This window comes from Exophiala spinifera (genome assembly GCF_000836115.1).
Source record: "Exophiala spinifera strain CBS 89968 unplaced genomic scaffold supercont1.1, whole genome shotgun sequence".
Taxonomy (NCBI): Eukaryota; Fungi; Ascomycota; class Eurotiomycetes; order Chaetothyriales; family Herpotrichiellaceae; genus Exophiala; species Exophiala spinifera.
In genome coordinates this window covers 1948220-1967968 of record NW_015622513.1, presented here as the reverse complement: position 1 = coordinate 1967968, position 19749 = coordinate 1948220, and the positions used below count along the sequence as shown (strand labels likewise).

The 19749-nt window shown below is 51.5% G+C and overlaps 7 protein-coding genes across 7 annotated transcripts; 1 reads left to right on the top strand and 6 right to left on the bottom strand.

Moving 5' to 3' along the window:
* Positions 1–476: 476 nt before the first annotated feature.
* PV08_00734 (uncharacterized protein) lies at positions 477–960 on the bottom strand (the record flags this gene model as incomplete). The annotated part of the gene is made up of 2 exons (XM_016375099.1): positions 477–733; positions 819–960. The coding sequence occupies 2 exons, from the start codon at positions 958–960 to the stop codon at positions 477–479; spliced, it is 399 nt and encodes a 132-aa protein (XP_016240375.1).
* A 1319-nt stretch (positions 961–2279) lies between these two features.
* PV08_00733 (uncharacterized protein) lies at positions 2280–2905 on the bottom strand (the record flags this gene model as incomplete). Its single annotated transcript, XM_016375098.1, has 2 exons — positions 2280–2646; positions 2703–2905. The coding sequence occupies 2 exons, from the start codon at positions 2903–2905 to the stop codon at positions 2280–2282; spliced, it is 570 nt and encodes a 189-aa protein (XP_016240374.1).
* Positions 2906–3364: 459 nt separating this feature from the next.
* Positions 3365–4732, top strand: PV08_00732 (uncharacterized protein; the record flags this gene model as incomplete). The annotated part of the gene is made up of 1 exon (XM_016375097.1): positions 3365–4732. One exon carries the CDS (start codon positions 3365–3367, stop codon positions 4730–4732), a length of 1368 nt encoding a protein of 455 aa, XP_016240373.1.
* A 1628-nt stretch (positions 4733–6360) lies between these two features.
* PV08_00731 (uncharacterized protein) lies at positions 6361–7103 on the bottom strand (the record flags this gene model as incomplete). Its single annotated transcript, XM_016375096.1, has 2 exons — positions 6361–6471; positions 6579–7103. 2 exons carry the CDS (start codon positions 7101–7103, stop codon positions 6361–6363), a joined length of 636 nt encoding a protein of 211 aa, XP_016240372.1.
* Positions 7104–10495: 3392 nt separating this feature from the next.
* Positions 10496–11499, bottom strand: PV08_00730 (uncharacterized protein; the record flags this gene model as incomplete). The annotated part of the gene is made up of 2 exons (XM_016375095.1): positions 10496–11303; positions 11402–11499. 2 exons carry the CDS (start codon positions 11497–11499, stop codon positions 10496–10498), a joined length of 906 nt encoding a protein of 301 aa, XP_016240371.1.
* A 2164-nt stretch (positions 11500–13663) lies between these two features.
* Positions 13664–14188, bottom strand: PV08_00729 (uncharacterized protein; the record flags this gene model as incomplete). Its single annotated transcript, XM_016375094.1, has 1 exon — positions 13664–14188. One exon carries the CDS (start codon positions 14186–14188, stop codon positions 13664–13666), a length of 525 nt encoding a protein of 174 aa, XP_016240370.1.
* Positions 14189–15691: 1503 nt separating this feature from the next.
* On the bottom strand, positions 15692–16017 carry PV08_00728 (uncharacterized protein; the record flags this gene model as incomplete). Its single annotated transcript, XM_016375093.1, is given in 2 exon segments — positions 15692–15763; positions 15769–16017. Coding segments are annotated over 2 exon segments (321 nt in total).
* Between the last annotated feature and the right edge of the window lie 3732 nt (positions 16018–19749).

The following is a 19749-nucleotide window of genomic DNA, read 5'->3' as shown; positions in this document are numbered from 1 at the left end:
ACCCGCACCAACCAATACTCTGGGCGACGATCAGGAGATATATACGCCTGGTCCTTGTGTGATGATGCAGAGATGAGGCTGCCGGAGGAGGGCATACGACACTCGCATCGTGTACGCAAGGGGAGACTTCCCCAGCGCATATAAGAGATGACGGGGGAAGTGCTATTTCCTCGGCTTATCTCACGGTCCTTAACGAACCGGAGGGTCCTTCGCCGGCTGAGCTTACGCCCGCGCAACTGACCCCCTAAGAGGGAACTTGCGCAGGCAGTGGGAAGACTGGTTCGTGCTCGACGTAAATCATTGTATGATCAAGATCAAATGTATTACTACATGTGTCGAAAATGCGATAAAATGCATTAATATTATTCTACACGCCAATACCGACACGCCATAATGTCCATGGATTCTCCTCGTTTTTGCTTTCAAAAGAAGAAAAGACGACCGCAATCACGTCACCGATAGTATTTTCAATGTGATCACAGTTCTTTCGCGACGGCAGTGACTGAGCCGACCAGGGAGCCTGGGCTCGTCAACGCCGTCAAGGCATCCGCCGTCCTTCTAGACCCCTCGGTGAGGTAGAGGCTCTTGTTTCCTCCTCCTCCAGCTACAGCTGAATAGGCGAGTTCACCCTGCAGATAATACCAGACACGGTTGTAAATGAGGAAGACGTGGTCGGGGAGATAGTAGTAGGCCGCGGTGACGAGAAGAGAGACGAGCATGAAGAGGATAAAGTCTGCGATGTCGCGGGTGTTAGCGGTCGTTGCCAGAAACGTGTGGGAGCAGGATTTAGTCGAAGGGGAAGGGGGATTGCTGCGTACTGAATACAAATTTCTCGGTCGGCGTGAGCATGTACAGTGAGAATGTTACTTCGTACTGGTACTTTTTCAATTGGAGCCATCGCACAAACGACGACAGGTACGACGACTTGTTCTCTCGGGTGACTTTGGGGTAGCCGGACATGTTGAAGTTGAGCGTCGGCATGAGCGTACGTGCGAGAGGTTCGAAAGGTCGCCGGGATACCCAGGTGAAGCGCGCAGTGCAAGGCTGAGTATCGAGACCAAAAGGAAGATCTGGTTCCCGAGATCGAGGTGAAAACGAGTGACGAGGCGGACGAGCGCCCAGGCGTGCGCTCAGGCGTAAGGAGACGAAGTGGCGTTGGGGTGCGCGTGTGAGTGATTTGAGGAAGACTGGAGGGTGGAAGGAATGTGGTCGACGATTTAATGAGGGCTGAGTGATTGGCGAGCGAGAGTGAGCAAGTGAGCAAGTGAAAGAATGAGTTTGCCGATACGAGTAGGGTGTTGTCTGCGACAATTGAAGAAAGGAGGTGTGGTAGGCTGAGATTGGAGCAAGAAAATAAGAACTTGGGGATTCGGGCAAAACCAGATCGTACTGTATGTGAAGAGACCCTTGAAATAATTCCGGATATCTTGTTAGAAGATAAACTTATTTAGCAGATGCACTGTTCATCGGGGCCCGGACACGGTGGGCATAAAGTTGTACAATCTCATATAGATATCTACATTGTGCTCACTCTTACCAACCACTTCCTACTTACTACCTACGTCGCTGGCTCTGTGCAGGTGGTTTGTGTCTCGTTGGTGGTGTCGACACTTGCTCCCTGCTGTAAGTCAACTGCTGCGTCTCCCAGGCAAATCTTCCTCAATCCTTGCTACCCGCCTCTGCCCGTTTCTGCTTTCGCCGTGTGGCATAAGGCCCGCGATTCGGAACCATCTCTATCTTGCATGCGAGCGAACCGAAGTCCGGCCAGGCCTTGCATCTTATTCGCACAAAGCGAATGCACGCCGACCTAGCGGCCGTAGCATAAGCAAACACCTAATCAATATGCTATAGCCAGTCTGAACACCATCATGTATTACAATGTGTCTTTGTTCATCAGTCAAATGTGCATTGTGGTTCACAACACTGTAGACTGCCCAAAGTGTCTGTCCCTGGAAATGTTGTACTCGGTCCCCCATGAGGTCCCGACATTATCAACCTCGATGACTTCCACATCCCATCGCTATGAGGGCTTTTCCAATCTCACGACATACAGAGGCCATAGCTCATCTCGGCGCTTATCTTCTTCATTTCTCTGACAGGCCAGCTTTTCGTCCGTAATGAAGGTCGTCCCGCATACAGTCATCGAGTATGCCACTCCCTGGCTCGGCTCGGGCGTCTTTCACCTTCCGGGACCGTGTCCAACATGATTACCTGGATAAGGCACCAACAGATTGAGCATGTGTGCCAGTTAAGACGACTTATTATCGCTTAGAGGGTGCTCAAAAGACATCCTCAGGGTCGACCTTGAAACTCTCACCATTCTCCCTGACGTGGATTCGGTCCTTGTCCCTGTCCAGAGGCTTCCGCATGTCCAAAGCGTCCTCTCCGTCTTGGGAAACACCAGTCGGATCATCTGCATAATACCTGACCACGGTCCGGAAGGTCGAATAGCCCATGCTCTCGTACATTTTGATGGCGTTCGTATTGCTTTTCCGTACAAACAGATCCACGAACCAGGCATTCTGTTGGTTGCAAGCCTTTTCTAGCGACTCACTCAGAAGTTTGCCGTATCCGAATCTCCGATACTGTGGTGCGATTGACAGAGCCGTGATATGGCCATGCCATGGCAGGTAGTGTGGCGTACCTCTGGAGGGAATGCTTCAGGCACGGCTTTCAGTGGGAAACAAAATGAACGAACTTACTGTAGTTGTGCGGGAGAAGTTTCGACTTTTCCAATGATATACCCGACAATCTGACCGTGCTCTTCGATACATTGGAACAACGAAGGCCATCTCATCAAGTAGGTCAAATAGAAGTTGAGGTCGTAGTTTTCAGTGTAGGGATCGAGGTTGCATAAGTTGAGATGCAATAGATCTGACGGCTGGACTCTCCGGATGATAGGCATTGCTGATGGCTGGAATTTAATATTTCCCAAATTCAGCTGAATCTAGCCCGCACGGTGCCACAGTCGACTTGCCTCCGTCCGGCACCTCTGGAACATATGAGGACCAGCGGGGGACAAACTCAAGCTAAATGTTTCCAGGAACAGCGAGGCGGTTGTTAAAAGTCTTCGTCGAGTGTCGGGGTTTTGCTGGTGAATTTTCGAAACGAGCCGTTCCGCGTGCCCAGTGAAGTTGGGGCTAAATAAGGTACGACACGCTGGGGAGATTTGAGGCTGGCCAAACGGAGTACGCAGCAGTCACTTCAACATCAACACTGATGGAGGCTTTTGCTTTCCACAGAATCCACCATCATACGAACATGCTTTGTTGCGCATGAACAAATTTTCGCAAAGACCCTCAACTCCTTCTTTTTCTGACAGCGTTTGACCTTGCATATTATGCACTCGCGTTACGGATAGACCATGACAGTGACATCGCCGCCGGCCTCCCCTTCGACGCCTTCGCGAAAACGCAGGTCGCTGAGACTCTCCAGTGTCGACTCTCTTCAGGAAACGATCTCGACGAGCCCATACACGAGCGGCACGACAAATGGTACGGCCTATTCCCGGCGGTCGTCGCGCACCTCGCAGACATCTTACCAGCCACGGTCTCCCATGACACCGCGACCCATATCGGCCAAGTCATCGAGACCACCCTCTTTTTCCATACAGCGCAGAGAGAGCCGGACGAGCATACGCAGTACGCGTAGTATAGAACAGCAGGAGGAGAACGGCCTTGGGAACCTGGCCGACGAGCTGGGACAAGCCTGGGATGACGAGGAGGAAGGCGGGTCGAATTTCTTGGAGGGATTAAGAGAAGGTGACGTGGAGCAAGACCACTCGTTGCATGGTCTTCAGAGTCCGTATGCTATTAACGACATGCACGACTTCGGTTTCGGCATGGTGGTGCAAAGCCCGCATCCGGCGCAGTACGATGGAGCGTCCCCAGCGTTACAAGTGCCATCATCGCAGGCGATCGACCTGCGGCCACCCACGCACCCGAAGCGAGGACATCAAAGACACGAGTCGGCCTACGATGGCTCGGATTACGGGCCCGAGTCAGACGCAGACGGAGCAGAAGAAGAAGAAGAAGCGACCTTGCCGCCCATCCTGCGGAAACGGATCCACGACATCCAGAAACTGACCCGCATGTGCGCGAACCCCGAGGACGCAGTCAGTGAAGGCGGCGGAACCGTCAAACGAACCATCCAAGGCTTGAAGGATCTCGGTCCGCAAGGGAACGTCGAGTACGGAGTCACGCGATTGATCACGGCATATACATCCATGGCGTCGCATCGAACTAACAAGACGCGGGACCTGTTTACGCAAAGCCACTCGCTCATCTACGGTGGAATGGCGCATCTTCCAGAAGAGATGGTGGATGTACTTTTGGAAGAAATCACCACCCTCATGTCGACGTTGCCATTCTTGCGGCCACAAAATCCGTTAATCTCGTTGCAGATCCTTGCGTCGCAGACGGACGAGTTGAGTCAAACACTTCGCTCGCTCACGGATCTGCTGCAGGAATCTCGTCTGGCTGCAAGCGCCGCCACGCGCAAGCTCAAGTCTGTCCGCGATATGGTCGAGGACATGAACGTCGAGGACGAGCTGGTGGAGAATAGCATCATGCTTATTCAAGCGGGCGACTGGGATCGGCGGTGTCGGACCCGTCAGGCTGCAAAGACATGCCAGGAGGTCTGTGAGGGTTTCGCTGACCGATGGGGTCTGACGATGGATGTGGACCTGACGGCAAAGAGGAGACCGTTACAAGAGGTGTCTGTGTCATCGTGATGAGGGACTGTGAAAGCGTTCGGGTCTTTGTTATTTGGGAAGCCCTCCAGCGGTCCCGGCTGTTTCTGTTTCCCGGTATACACGTGTTCATGGTTTCATTTTCTTTGTTAGCGACGAGTAATTAGAGCATGGAGTACGAGTACGAGCACGAATAGGGAAGTTGTCTTTTTTTTGCGTCTGTTGGAATTTGTTTCTTTTGTATGGCGTTGAGGTTGACGAGGGAAGGAAAGACAAAGAGAAAGAAAAGAAAGACAAACCGACAACGCAATGAGGATGGTCCCCTTTTTCTTGAGGGCAGATGTATACCTACCTACCTCAGACCTACCTGCCTAGGTGTTTCAACAGTCATGTTCACTAGGTATGTGATAATAACAGACCGATCAACAACAACGATGTCACAAACATTCACGACGCAGGCGGTTTACCTGAACTTCTTTTCTTTCTAAGCAAGCACCTACCTACAGTACGGCGTACTTTCGCAGGGAGATTGGTGAGGTACCTACGGTCGTCGTCGTCCGTGTCAATTTTCAAAGAAACCAACGACCACGCCGCGATGCATACATCCAGGATGTACTGTGGTTGTCCGTCCACGGGATCTCCTAGGGACTCGCGTCAGAAACCCGTATCGCCCCTGTCGTCGTCGTTGTTGTGGTGCACGGACACCCCCGGCCGCAAGTCAAGACGCGGCAGAGAGTTGCTTGTTTGTACTCCGTGCTCCCGCTGGGACTGCGTACTCTGTACCCGGTACCCGTGCCGTACCGCACACTGCACACAAACAAGGAACTGGCCGTCACATTGTGTCGAGTCGAACGAAACGGAGAAGTGAAAGAATAAAAGGGAGCGAAAAGGTTGCACATCGCTGCTCTGTGAGAGTGTTCTTCTTCAGATTCAGGTTTCATTACCTCGACTAGCATGTAGGTAGAGTTGGTACCGGCGGAGGGAGTAGGGGTAGGAGTGATTGCAGGTACAGGTGCAGGTACAGGTGTAGATGTTGATGATGCGATGCCAAACGAGCTTTTTGAGAGAGAAAAAAGAAAGAAACGGATAGTTTAAACCCATAGCAAAGAGTAGGTCAGGTAGGTCAGATAGGTCAGAGAGGTCAGGTATGCTTGGAATTTTCTCATCTGTCCAAAAATAACAATAACAGCAGCCAAAGATTGATCAATCATAGATTATTGCTAGAAGCGCGCTCCCCCTTCTCCATTGATGAATGATTTGATCCCCTCGAATTTTGAGTTTGGTTTGCTTGTGCAGGTATCCAAAGAGTATGTAGATCCCTCCAAGAGGTTGACGGTGTGTGTGTGTATGCGTGCATGAGTGAGAGAGCGACCGAGTTGAGTTTCATTGTAGATCCTCTCTTGAACTGATGTTGTCGAGGACGGGTGGACATTTGGAAGTTGTTGAAAGAAAGGTCTTTGCTTGGTCGCTGGGATCCCCCTTGTCAACTCCTCCACAAGTTCCCCCTAGACCCACATGCCACTGATCCATGTTTCACCGCGTTCCACGAGGCACCAAAAGTCTGCAGGTATGATAGAAAGCAAGGGGTGAGGGTTCTCTTCACCCCAGCCAAACAAGACGATCCTCAATGGTTCCGCGGTCCTTCATACTCTCAAAGTCGAGATGAGCATCTACGAGGGAGGAGGTGTACCGGCTGGGAGACCGTACTCGTAAGCGGTGTAGATGCCAATGGGGCACTCATCCTGGTCCTGGAAGAACCAGAAGTTGGTGTCGTTGGTGGTCTAAAGAGGAGGCGTCAGTTAATTTTTTGCGGTTCCACGCCCCCCAAAGATATCTGATAAGGTATCTGGAGGATGTGAAGAAGAAACGGGGCATATAAAAAACTTACGGTCAAGCCAGCCACGCATGTACCGGCACCCACGAAGCAAGGACCGACATCAATGGTGTAAGCATTGCCTGGTTCCATGTGAACGGGTGGGAAAGGTGGGAACGGTCCTGGAGCGGGCTGGTTGTTCCATGTGGTCTCTGGACCCGGGCAGCTACCTGGGTTGTAGCCGGTGAAGAAGAACGAGCCACCGCCCTCGTAGTCGAAGTTGGACGTCTTCAGTTGCGACTTCAACGGGAAGATGAACTCGAGGGTGCAGTTGGCGTCGGCGCGGCTCGCGGGAACGTCGAAGCTGAAGATGGACGCGATGTCGTTGGGAGTGAAGACGCCGTTGTACTGAGGGCCGAACGCCTTGTCCGGCTCGCTCTTGGAGATCTGCGTGATGTAGTGAGGGAACTCGAATTGACCGGGAGTGAGGTCTCGAGGGCAGCCGCTGTCACGTTCCGTCAGGGCGCGCTTGCGCAGGACTTCTCCAGGGTATGCGGCGACGAGGCCAGCCAGCATGGCGAAAGCAGCGACGGACTTCATCTTGACTGTGATGGTGGAGGTGTTGGATATTACGGAGTCAAAAGGTAAGGGGTCAAGTGATGGCGTATGCAAGTGACGACGACAACAATAACGAGGTTCAAGCGAGTGACTGCGGCAGAGATAGATGCCAGAATAACGAGAGCGAAAGTGTTCAGAAGAGGACGCAACGTGGAAGGCAGAGCATAAAGGAGGTCATTAACTATTAAGGAACAAACGGCCAAAGTGTGGATATATCTAGATCATCGAGTGGGAGATTGCTCTGGAGCCTCCCCAGTCGCCGGGCGCGGTAACGAAACGTTTTAGGCCGCTAGACCGGTTGAGTCTTGACAGGCCCGTCACAACACCGGCTTCCCGTATGATCAGGACGAGTTGCCAATGTCCATGTGGACGATGCGGCTGAACCAAGGTTGCGTTATTCTTGAGAAGGTTCCCGTCCCTACGGTACGTTATTATTGTCACAGTGGCCGGCCGGTGAGGCTTGGTCGCCTGAAAGACGGGTGGAAGAGGCGAAGCAAGGACCAACGAGCTGTGAATTCTGCCCTCCTTTCTGTATGACTAGTGAGACATAATGGTTCGTGAACCTGCTTCGGACGAGTCAACGACTTGCTGGAGCAGATGCGAGCGCTTTGGGCTTTTCTAGCCATATCCCGTGATGATTCATGAATCATTGATGTTTACCCGACCCCAAGCAGCGGTCCGGGCGAGCCACGTTTGATGCTTGTCCCAGTCACAAAAGCTTGTGAGTGGAGCTTGACTTTGCTCGTGCCGCAATGCAGCATGGAGCACCTTCTTTGCCCATCGGCTGAAGGTGATTGTCTGATAGAAGCCAACTTTACAAGGGAGAACGGGCCATGGCCAAATGTGGGTCCGCGCAGCAGCTAGCCCAGGGTTTGAGTAGGATCTTCTGGAGCCCTTCATCTCACCGGTGCGTCTAATTTGCAGGATGGCTGAAGATGGAAACCATCGAAGCATTCAAATCTCCATGTTTAGTTGCTTTAAGCGAGAGTAGACGGCTTGGCTGATGAGCTTGAGCTCTTTAGACCGAGGGCCGGGTCTCCGTACCGAAGGGGAGTCTTAGAATCTGCATGCTGTACGGAGTATACAGTAGTCCGCCGTATTGTTTGTGGCAACAGCAAGCTTTTCAGCCGCAAACTATTATTAAAGTCTGATAAAATGAGGACTGAGAAAAGCGGCGTTGCGATCAGACCAGGCGGACTGGGGCTGTGCCACTCGTGTACAAACTCATCCTCGCCCTCTCTCTCGCCCTGGACAGTGTCTCCTGTTACAAAGAAAATTGCAGGTGCAGGCCGTCCAAGGGGGAAGAAGCGGCACACCAAGCAACCACAAGCCTCCTTGGATCTGGGGTAGACGCAAACCAGTGGCGCTCACTAAGCATCGGCAAAGTCCAATAATCTACCTCAAACCTTGATGTAACAGGGATGGCCCTATTGTGAAAGCCGGCAGACCCGCTGACGATACCAACCCAGGTAACGCGGCCGGAGGCTGTGATCAAAAAATAGATTCCTTGACCCCCTTATGGAGTAAACCGTGAGTGACCTGACAGGTGACAAGTTACAAGTCGACGAGAATTCATCCACCCGCGCCCCATCTGGAGACATGATTTTGGCATGGCCAAAATCCCTCGAAACTCGGTTAACTACATACGTTACCGTACAAGAGAACTCGGAGTCGTACTCTACTGTGTGATGTCCCTGTGTTTGATGTACAGGAAGATCGATCTGGTCGATGATAACATCAATTACGAGTAGCAATACGGAGTACAGAAGACATATCAGTTCCACATGGCAACCTCGACTGGAGTAGGCAATATCATCACAAACCATTACTTCCGCATTCAGACCGAGTCACCTCGCGCAAGTAATAGGAGGAGACGGTGGGTGAGCGATGGCTTGCGCGGTGGTGGTGGTACGTGCTTTAATCCCTCTCTCGTCAATTAGTAAACAAAAGAACAGCGCAACTCCCTCCCTTATCTGTACGAAGATATCATAATTGTCGTAAAAGTCTCTGATTAATCTACTAGTGGTCCGGGGCTGAACGATGTTTTCTTTTAGTGTTGTTGTTCTTCCCATGGTCCGATTCATTCTCAGCTGCCGCCGCTGCCGCTGCACCGTGAGAAAGCGTCCATCCCATCGACCAGCTGCGGATCTGTAGTGGACAGTCTGTACAGCATGAAGCATCTAGGACATGCACTGTACTTTGTGAACATCTGTAGGTGTTGCTTGGCTTCAGAAGACAACAAGTGCAATATTATATTGTGTACCTGGTTCTTCTCGTCCTCATCCTCGTCCTCGTCAAATTTTCCATCCCTTGGTCAGCTTTGCTTCTCAACGCCTCCGGAAGTTCTAGATCCGTTCGGATCACTTTCCGAGGGAAAACGGGGGCGTCCCAATTATTATTATTGCCAATCTTCACGTTTCGTACCGAGTATGATGTATCTGAGATCCATCCTATGGAGTACAAGGCTACAAACACCTTACGAGCTCTCAACACTTTGCTTCCACGCTCGCTTAGCAGCTCTCAATAATAATGACATCGTTGCTTTCTTTTTACGTGATATGCTGCCACTGATCGGTGATCGCAGCCTGTAGGAGCAGATTGACCCTCGTATTGAAAAGGGCCTCGGCCCGAGAGAGAGTTTGAACAAATACTAACAAGAATATTACTTTCGTCTTGAGCTTTGACCACTTCGGACCGATGCTTGTGATGAGTATCTTATTAACGACACAATCATGCAGTGTAGTGCCGCCATGTCATTGTCGTATCCTGCCCCATGCTCGGATTTTTGCTACAGCCTACCTGAAAAGCTGCAGTTCTGTAGGAATTCTGAAATGCAAGGGTCCACGAACTATCAGCCATGCAGCTGTGGATACTCGTGGGAGCCTTCCTGTACAGCACCATGCAAGTCATGCCGCCTGGGGCGTCCCTCGACTGCTCCTCGTGTTGTGTAGCCGCTTAGCTTAGCTTAGCTTAGGGCCTCAAAAAACCCTGTAGAAGAAATGTATAATCTACATTTCGGTTGGCGCATCCGGGTCTAACAATGCTTGTATCGTGAAAGTCGCTGTATTTTGGGGCTCCTTCCACAGCATTGGTGTGTTCACCTCTCCGAGGAACCAAGGCCAAATCCACTTGCAAGAGTAAGTCATGGGAAAGAGTGCGTTGAATGAATCTCTCTTGGAGCCGCTAGCTCGATTTATCAGAAACAGTGGAAATGCCTCCAATGGACCACGTTGAGAAAATCGAGGTTCCAACGCCTCTGACAATTGCTATCGGGCTAGGGAATCGCACACTTGTTGGCCGTCACTTCGAACCATGACGTTTCCAACATTGACATTGAACCCGAGGAAGCAGCTATGCCTCGCTGCAAGGGACTATCACGCAAACACCGAAGGGTTCCAAGTGTTGTTTCTTTGTACGAACAGTCCCGGCTCTGTTCCGATACCGAATGAGTTGTTGCCGTCCCAGTCGTAAAAGTTCATATCGCAAGTAGCATCGACAAAGTTGTCCGTGACCTGCATTTCGAAGCCACTGTCAAATGGAAGTGGTGCCGTGGACTGCGCGTTGAGATTTGCATCGGGGAGCTGGTGATGTTGGGTCGGGAAGGAAGGCTCGGTCGGAAATGTCGTGTCCATGTCTCGTTCATACCGGATCTGAGCATCACCGTTTGTGGCGGAGGCCGAGAAGAGCTCGTCAGCAAAGCCGGGTGACTCCCAGGTGGAAGGGGTGTCGGAGCTTCCAGATTCAAAGACGGTAGAATACATCTCTGAGTTCGATGGCGAGGCTAGCCGTATACCTCGGACGTGCTGCGAGGAGTTTCGGGACTTGTCGATCCCTGACTCTGGTTCTGTCTGGATCGATGACACACGACTCTGCGATCTGCGTTTTGCCGCGGCGTGGTGCGGTTTTGACTTTGCTGGTTTCTTGACTCCAGCCGGCGCGCTGGCTTCTTTAATGGGTGCAAGTTGCGGTCGCTCGTTGTGATCTGAGGTGTCGAGGTCTTCGTCAAATTCCTCGTCAGCTCCAATCACGCCAATTCGTTCCAGTATGCAATGGACGCTGGGACTGCCGTTTACTTCATCCACCGGCGCACCATCCCATCCTTTCCCCTCAAGCAGCCTCGAGTATAGTCTGATGAGGCCTGCCGTGAGAGCCGAGTGGTGCTGAAGTAAAAGATTGGTATATCTGGAATCTTAGTTAGTAAACAGAAACAAGGTCATCTCTACAGTCCAGTGATGCGTAACCAAGGGCTTTGGCGTCGACATCTTAGGACGAGATTTCACCCACCTCTGAGTAGCACCGGCCGATTCTGGTTTCCGTCGGACTTTGTACGAGCAAACTGCGCTGTCGAGATTGCATCTTCGGCATGGCCTTTCCCCATCGCACTGCAAACGAAAGGTGATTAGCCTATATCTGCAACGAGACCTCAACATCCTAGCAGATAAAGCCCCTGAGGATTGTCGAAACCCGGGTGAAGGCGGGGAATTGGTGTGCGTACGAGTCCCAGAAGGCCGAAGGACCACGCAGCGGTAGGAAGATGCCTATTGTCGACGGTTTGTGAGTTGTTGAAACAAGATCCAGGTTCGCTTTGGCGAGTCGTTAAGGAGTAATAATACATCGCTGGCACCTATTTTATACCACATTGCTTACCTTAGCTTTCTTTATACGACACCTCTCGCAAGCTCTGGCGACCCTCGGTCGCGTTCGACCATGTTCCCGTGTATCTTGCATGTCGACACTGGCGGTGAGGATGTTAGGTTGATTGATAGACTTCGAGCCAGGTTTTCCTCGAATGGAGGGACTATCCGATTCTCGTTGATCAATGGCGGCTCTGCTCGGTGGGAAAGGAGAATGAAACAAAAAGCCGAGGCAACTGCAAGTTTAGGAAGCGATATAAGTACGTGCCCGGAGAGAGAGGGGGGGCAGAGATGCCATATACGATTAGCAATGTGTGGGTTCGCTTTAGCGAGGAGGGTAAACAAGTCATTCGGTCTCAGGTTTTGCTTATGCATATGTCATAAGAGCATCCGGTGTGAGCGGGCACTGGAGCTCGAAAGCAGTCTTGGACATTCGCCTGTACTCGGGGTGAAGCTTGTCATGTGAAAGACGAGGGTGGTTGGTTCGGCGTTGCGAAAGGGACGGATATGCTCTTCCTGGCCCAATAGTCTGTCGGAGTGCTGCTGTCGATTCAGGCAGTGGGGTATGGCGCACGCAACCCTGGCCCATAGTAGGAAGAACCTATTCTGCTGGTCGAATGTGTCGTCCATCCATATTGCATCAACCTGTAAGAGGATGAGACTGGACGGGGTTGGGGCGACCTCGATCGGTTGATTTCAGCTACTAAGCAGAGCCGTTAGTTCATTCGAGAGTCACTATAATGCGCTAGAAGGGCATAGTCAATCGCAGCATACCGATAAAAGGCCAGTGCTCGTCGCACTGACGAGGAGGTTTTTGACTGTTAGAATATTAGCGAAGCGGCCGGGGCGGACGACAAGTCCGGGAGCACCATCCAATCAATGAACTCAACCATGCGGTGCAATGAACGGGATGTGGTGCCACAGTCATACGATCTGTCGGGCTAGCATGGACTAGGAGAATTGATGAGAGCCCATCGTCCCTGGAATCAAAGTGGTTGATTGGTAGAGGTCGGGTGTAAGTGATTGACATGTTGAAGTCACGCCCTAAAGCTCTGGGGGAGGAGTTTGATCTGACCATGGAGGGAAATATTGTAGGTTCCAACAATGTCCGTGTGAAGCACCGTGCTGCCCGGTAGATCCAGGGGGATATTGAGCACGGGCAAGACGGGTTCTGGATTGAGCAGGTGCACTTGCTGGGCTTTATCGCCGAGAACAAGCCTGACAGGGCTTGGGAGAGAAAGAGAAATGATTACTGCAGATCCCGTGCGGGCGTGGCTGGAAAGGAAAGGAGACATTATCGGCCAGCGGCTCCACTGAGATGCACGTGCAAGGCTTCGAAGAGCGAGGAGAAGTCTGGGCGAGAAATGACCGTCTGACAAGATATTTAGAGTTCGGCCCGCGCGAAACTAGTGCGAAAGCAAGCTTACCACTACGACATATTTCCAGGTCTGACGTTGCGCTGTTATTTTCTAGACAAGGCTGTGGCTGTAGCTGTGACAGTGCAACTTTTGCAGCTGGCATTCATCCAATCTTATAACAAACACACCAAACTCCTGGAAGTGTCCTCGTACATCTGTCTGCAGTCTTGAAGGTGGACGCAGGGACCCTTGATTAAATCAGCAAAAGTGGTTGTTCCAGCTGAAAAAACAAGATAATGCTCGTATCCTGCAAAACACTCGGCCCACACGGACTGGTGCCCGTGGGATTTAATTTTCTCACAGCGATGAGTGCCAAATCAGAACTCCAAATCAAACCCGAAAAATTGCCCGTCTACTAGTATTGTGTGTTTTGAGGCGACTCGTCCCTTGGGATGACCCTGTCATCCACCAGCAGAATCGCGAGCCAACGAGCCCAAGATCTCGTCACACTCTGACAGCTCCTGGAATGGAATTGGATGTCTCGACGGTCTCAAATGCCTTCGGCTTTCATTTCCTTCGCAATGGCATCTGTCCACATGTCGATTTCATCCCACTCGCGAAAGTCACCGAACCTCCCACCTATGCAACGGTACATGCTTCTCGCAAGACCCGACCAGGACTGTCCATCATTCTTTCCAGCAAAAAAGCGATGCTCTCTGACTGTGGGCACCTTTGATATGATCATGCGTTCAATCTTTCTCTGTTCCCGCTTGGCCACTTTTTCCCGTCTCCAACCGGGTGTGCTCGCAGAGGCTGAGCCCATACTGAACGACCAGAGGGGTTTCGTCCGGAGTCCTGTGGCTTCGACGTCGAGGAATCGCTCGGCATCCAGCAACCATCTGGCATTGTGTACGGCGCTCCCTATGATGACAGCCTTGTAGTTGGCCACGCTGTAGACACGGTCGACGGGCCGGCAGTCGACGGCAAAACCGTCATTGTGTAGTCTTGAAGCGATTCGCTCGGCGACTTCCCTCGTGGAGCCACGAGATGTCGCATACGTGATCAGCACCGGCATGGAGTCACCTCCCGAGATGTGACATAACCAATCGACAACAAAAGTTGGAGATGTTGATAGTTCAGCAAACAAGGCGTAGTGTGTGTAGATGTAGGCTTCCAGTGGGATCGGCGGGGTGTTCGTATGCCGAAGAAGAGGGCTGAAACATCACTCGGGGGTCATCTGTCCCGCGCATGTATATATTCTGGTCATCCTACCTACTTGAGTTCGTGAGATTTTCCGGACCGAGGACGAGCCTCGTGTTTCTCACGATCAGTTGACCACGGCAACAAGACGACGATAGGGACGGAATGCAGTGGTGGTAGCTTCCAGAAGGACAGCCATTGGCTCGCCGCCACTCGGATGACAAAATCACTCCTTTCCGGGGGAGAATTGTGACCGTGTTGTACTTGCTTGGGCTCACACCGCTTCACATTTGTTTCGCTTCGTACTTGTACTCCGGACTTCGGGCGCAAAAATTGGACGAATGTCGAACAACGGTGCTCCCAATGGAACGAATGAGGAATGTTGATGTTCAGGAGTGGATGGGCCCTGTCCCGCGAACATCCGCATGATGTAAGTTTTAATTCGTACCACATGCCATCAGCCTGACCAAGCCAGGCGCATATTATATCAGCGCCCACCTTCTCTCCGCGGCTGCTATCTTTGATAAGGCCCAAAACATCGCGGGGCATTGAAAACCATCCGAATCCCGAAGCCTGGAGAAAACAGAGCCTTGTCACGTACGGTCTCCAAGGATGCTCTCAGCATTGCCTTGAGAGAGGTATGCAGATTTCGATTACTGATGTAGTGATCTCCTTAGTGGATTCCGAGCTATGTCGTGCTTGATGGTGCACCTCTGCGATCTCTCCAAAGAACAAATGCTGCTCTCGCCGCAAGCAACGTCGCAACTCCAAGTACTTCGGAACTAGGGCATGTCTTGTCTCGAGAGTGACTGGGCGCTATGATCACAATGATCAAAATCAAAGACAGAATGGACAATATCAAGCTCCCAGAGTCTTGTTACTACAAGACAAGGGGCAAAGCGTCCGCAATGGAGCGCGGTTATTGTGCACATGCACCCATTCAATTCACTATCCAGTGATATCAGTCCACTCTGACGAGGGAAGCGAGCAAAAGACACCCGAGCATAAGCTGCCCAAGGGGTGATTCTGACTGTAGGTTTGTTCGTCATCAAGTCATTCTTTGTTGTTCCAAACCTAGGATGCAAAGTCCTAAACCCCTCGAACGCCCTTTGAGGACAAACACAATCCCCGTCCCTTTCCCTCAGGTATTGTACAAATCATGTTCAGGGAATTCCTTTCATCATGGTCATCATCATGAACTCAGCCAAGTGCGTCTGGCGTGGCAAGAAGCTCCATCATGTCGGCGTCCTTGTCCTGTCCTGTCCATCAGTCTCCCATATCGCAAATTGGCATTCTGACGACGAGAAATAAATTTGTGCCTGCGTACATATATATAATATGATAACAGGAAAGATGTTGACTGTGGGTCTCTCAAAAATCACTTCGGTCGATCCACGCCACGGGACGGTATTGGTAGGGGAGCGAAGAAGACGGGTACGAGGAGATATTGCTTACCGCGCAATAAATCAGAAACGCACCCGCCGAGGTCAACGCTCCCAGAGCACTGTAACTGAGTCCGTCGCGAACGACCATAGGGAACGACGAGGCCGGCATATGGTGAGGCCGTGCGGTCTTTGCAAGAATCCGCGCCGAAGGTCCATGTAAACCTGGTAGTCGATGGGCTAGCGTTCTTCTTGCCGAGTGTGAAGCGAACGTTCTGACGGTTTGGCCGAGCGTGGTGACTGGGAGTCGCATTGGAGGCATGTGGGTAGGACTGACAAGTAATATGTATGGATATTGCTCCTTAGTCGTGAAATTGTACCAAGCGACCGACTGTTCTTTGGTTTCTCTCAAATATTGGAAGAAGTTTGTGTGTGCGGGGGGAGGTGGTTTGGGATCTCAGATTTGTTGTCCCAGATCGAGATATTGGTCAATGGTTCTGAATACTTGGATAAGTCTTGCTCTTGGATGAGGGGGAAGGTTCAAGAGAACACCAGCATTCTTATTCTGGACGGAGAGGACCCCTGCCGTGGCAGTGTCTACTCCGTGAAGACGCACGTATGATTGTTCGTGTACACATGACAATGTGGCACGAAACATAACGCAACTTACGTTGTTGTTCGTGATCAGCCAAATCCTGCCACACCCGCAAAGAAGGGAAAAGGCCGTCCCGAATTCTGGCGATCCCCTACAGTAAGTTACCCCAGAGTCTCACCTCACCCGGCAAGCGAACACGGTATGGCGTACTGAGTGCCTGTTCCAGAAGCAGAGGGGAAAGAAACATCTCGTAAGCTTGGCTGGGCTCGAGGTAACGTGTCTTCAGAGTATCACCTTACAGACGGGCGATCACGCCACGGGCGCAAAAGTCGAGAACGTCTCGTGTCTTTTTGAAGGAGGGAATTATTTTTCCCTCGCCCCCTGGAATCGGCCACTTCGAGCTTCGAGCTAACGGAGCTTTCGGATATCGGCAGCTGAGAGCCTAATAAACCCCCTACCAGTGGGAGTTGCTGAGCATTCTTCCACTACAATGGGCAGCACGTAACTCGTACGGGCCGCTTACGGCATACAAGACTGACAATTTCAATTCTGCCTGCCCAGAGCTGAAGCAGACGTGGGCTTGTCTCCGACATTGGCACGAAATATGTCCATGAAGGAACGCCACACCAAGAAAACCAAGAGTGTCCAGCCTAGCGGTTAGCCCTCGCTTTGACCTTCAGTGTCTGCCGGCGGTTCTGCGGTTCGGGGTTCGGGATTAGCGGTTCGATCCAGCTCGCAGCGACCAAGCCAGCGTCCGAAACAATCTACAAGACCCTGTGGGAGTTAGGGAGCATACAAGAATAATACTAGCATTTATTGTCTTCGCAAGAACGGCACAACTTGCAAGTGGCCTTCACAGAATGGAAAAGGGCCCGACCGGGTCCTCGGCTGCTCAATATGGAAGTTCCATGCCCTTTCACTATTGGCTGGTTGATGATGGCTAGTTTACGAACAATAGTGGACCCCTACGCTATCGGCCTCGAGATTGACCTGCAGATGGCATCACACATGCGGGTGGGTCTATGCCGTGCCGGGCATTGCATCCATAGAGTAGCTACAATACTAACTAGAGTAGCGCTTGTACGAAAAAAAAAGGTCAATACGACAACAATGCGAGTGCGTTAGTTGTATTCGCGGATTCGGTACCAGGAGAGATTGGGCTACGGTTTCTGATCCGCGCGGAAAGGAATCTATTCCGTCGATCCAGTCATAGTATTGATTTTATCGCCCGCTCACGAGTCATGACGAAAGCCACCTGTGAGGTATTCTCGACAACATGATAAGTCATAGGTCACTCCAAGGTCCTCGACCCCAGATTTAGCGCTTGCTTCATGATCGATAGCAAGCAGCTTCATCGTCCTCATTCGGCATTTCAGGCCGCCTTTGACCCGAGCCAACGCTCTGTCATTGGCCCATGGCAGCTTGGTCCCTCTTCCCCTACTTCACTTTCCTGCTTGGGGAAGTGAACGGCTCAAAAAGATCCGGTTCAGCAATTGCGCTATTGTCCATGATTCGACAATGCCAACCGCTTCTCCTCTTCGCACAATCTTGTCTGATGTACTCTCCGTTTCCACACAGGGATTGTTGCGTCCTTGTTTGTGGTGGTGAGTTGTGACGAGGCAGTGCCCAGCCGAAGCTCGGCATGGGTCAATTCTGGACGCTGGCACTTACGGCCCGACTACTTCCAGAGACCCGTGGGACTGCATGAGCGAAATGTCTGCACCCGAAAGGAGTGATGGTGCTTCCCGTCACAGAGGCGCCAGCAATATCAGTTGCCGCGACTACCTTCTGTGAGGAATTGTCATTTGCTTCGTCTTCGTCATCCATTCATTTGTGATCGACTTTCGTCACCCACTTCACCTTGCTACGGGTGATGATTTCGCGGATGTGGATCCGAAGCCGTAGACTCGTAGTAGTTCGTCCTTTTTGGAATGTTGAGTTGCTTGTACCGATATTGTGTCTTTCAGCAAGGTCGATAGGAGGGATGCTCGTCCCTTGTGTTGATCCGCGCGCTCGTATCCCGTCGTCCCTAGCGATGGAGGTATGTAATAGAAAAGAAATTTGGCGTAGATAGCCTTCAAATCGTGCCAGACGTTCACAATTGATGCAAGATTGGGTTCGTAGTCCTGCTCCCGAGAAGACAAAGAAGGCAAACGAGAGGCGTCTTGTTGTCCTCAGTACTCAAATGAAACTGGCAAAGAAATCGGTAGTGGCGGTCGTCAACTACGTGATGATGCTCGGGAGGATGCTCATTGCTTTCTCGGGTGGAAAGCAGGGGTGTTCCAGCCGGAGCAATATTGAAGGCTCAAGCTTGTTGTTTCCTCGAGGGACTTCGGAGAAAGTACTATAGTAAAAAAGACCTGAGGACCGTGTAATGCTGCAAAGACATTGCCTCGTTGATTGTAGATTCACTGACCGATGCTCGAGCAGCCTCGTTGCGCTCGAGAGCTATTCAACTCTCAAAGTGCGGCGCCCTCCACAACCGGCACAATGTCCTTGGAACCAAAGAGCCTCAACGAGGCTGGGACGCTTCTCTTTTTGAAGTATTGTGACCTGAAGCCGCGAACCAGTTTGATCAAACAGCAGAGCAACTTGTCAGAAAGTGTGGAGGGCGTTGGTGGTTGCCATATGGTCTGACCTCTAGACTTGTGGAGGTATCAGGCCACTCCTGCTAGGTACCTCCAATACCAAAAATGACTTGAGCCGGTACCAAAGTCGCCTGATACTTTTCTCTATGTTTGGGAGTGAACCACTTCACATAGTCTGCAAGCCACAGCCTATGAAGGAGGAATCTATGCAGGTACGCATAGCTGATACCGGGGTTGGATGCTCTCCGCGTGTACGTCGGCGTCGCAATGACGCCTTGATGCTGACCCCAGTATCCATCTGAGGTGCTGCAAATCCGACATTATGATCGTACGGCTTTGTTTCACTTCTCTGCTAGATGGAAACTGCTTGTTTGCATAATCACCAAGCTCATGAGCTTCTGCTACTCTTAAAGCGCCTCAGCTGAGCCGAAAAGCAAAAGCGGCTTCACTGAAGATGACGAAAAATGAAAATGGAGCACTTCTGGAATGATAATTGTGTCATTATTACAGCAAACGGCTGTACTGTAGGCCGCCTTGTAGAATTCTTACTCCTAAGCAGAACAGACTCAAGCACTCCAAGTGCGAGTCGAGATTGATCATGACATTCGTAAACCAACGCCTCCGGATTTAGAAACCCATGCCCTTGTCGGGGCCAACGTTGAGTGGACAGCATATTCACTGTAGCAGCATCTGAAAAGCAAATCCATAGCCTCCCCCCGTTCGTCAAAAGGTCGAAAAACAACTCATCCAATTCCGAGAGCATTGCGCTCAACAACACCGATCAGTCATTCCAGGGAAGCTTTCCCAGCTCCCTTCGCATCAATCCTCTGGTGAAACCCCTCGAGGGGCGTCCCGTCAACTTTTGATACCA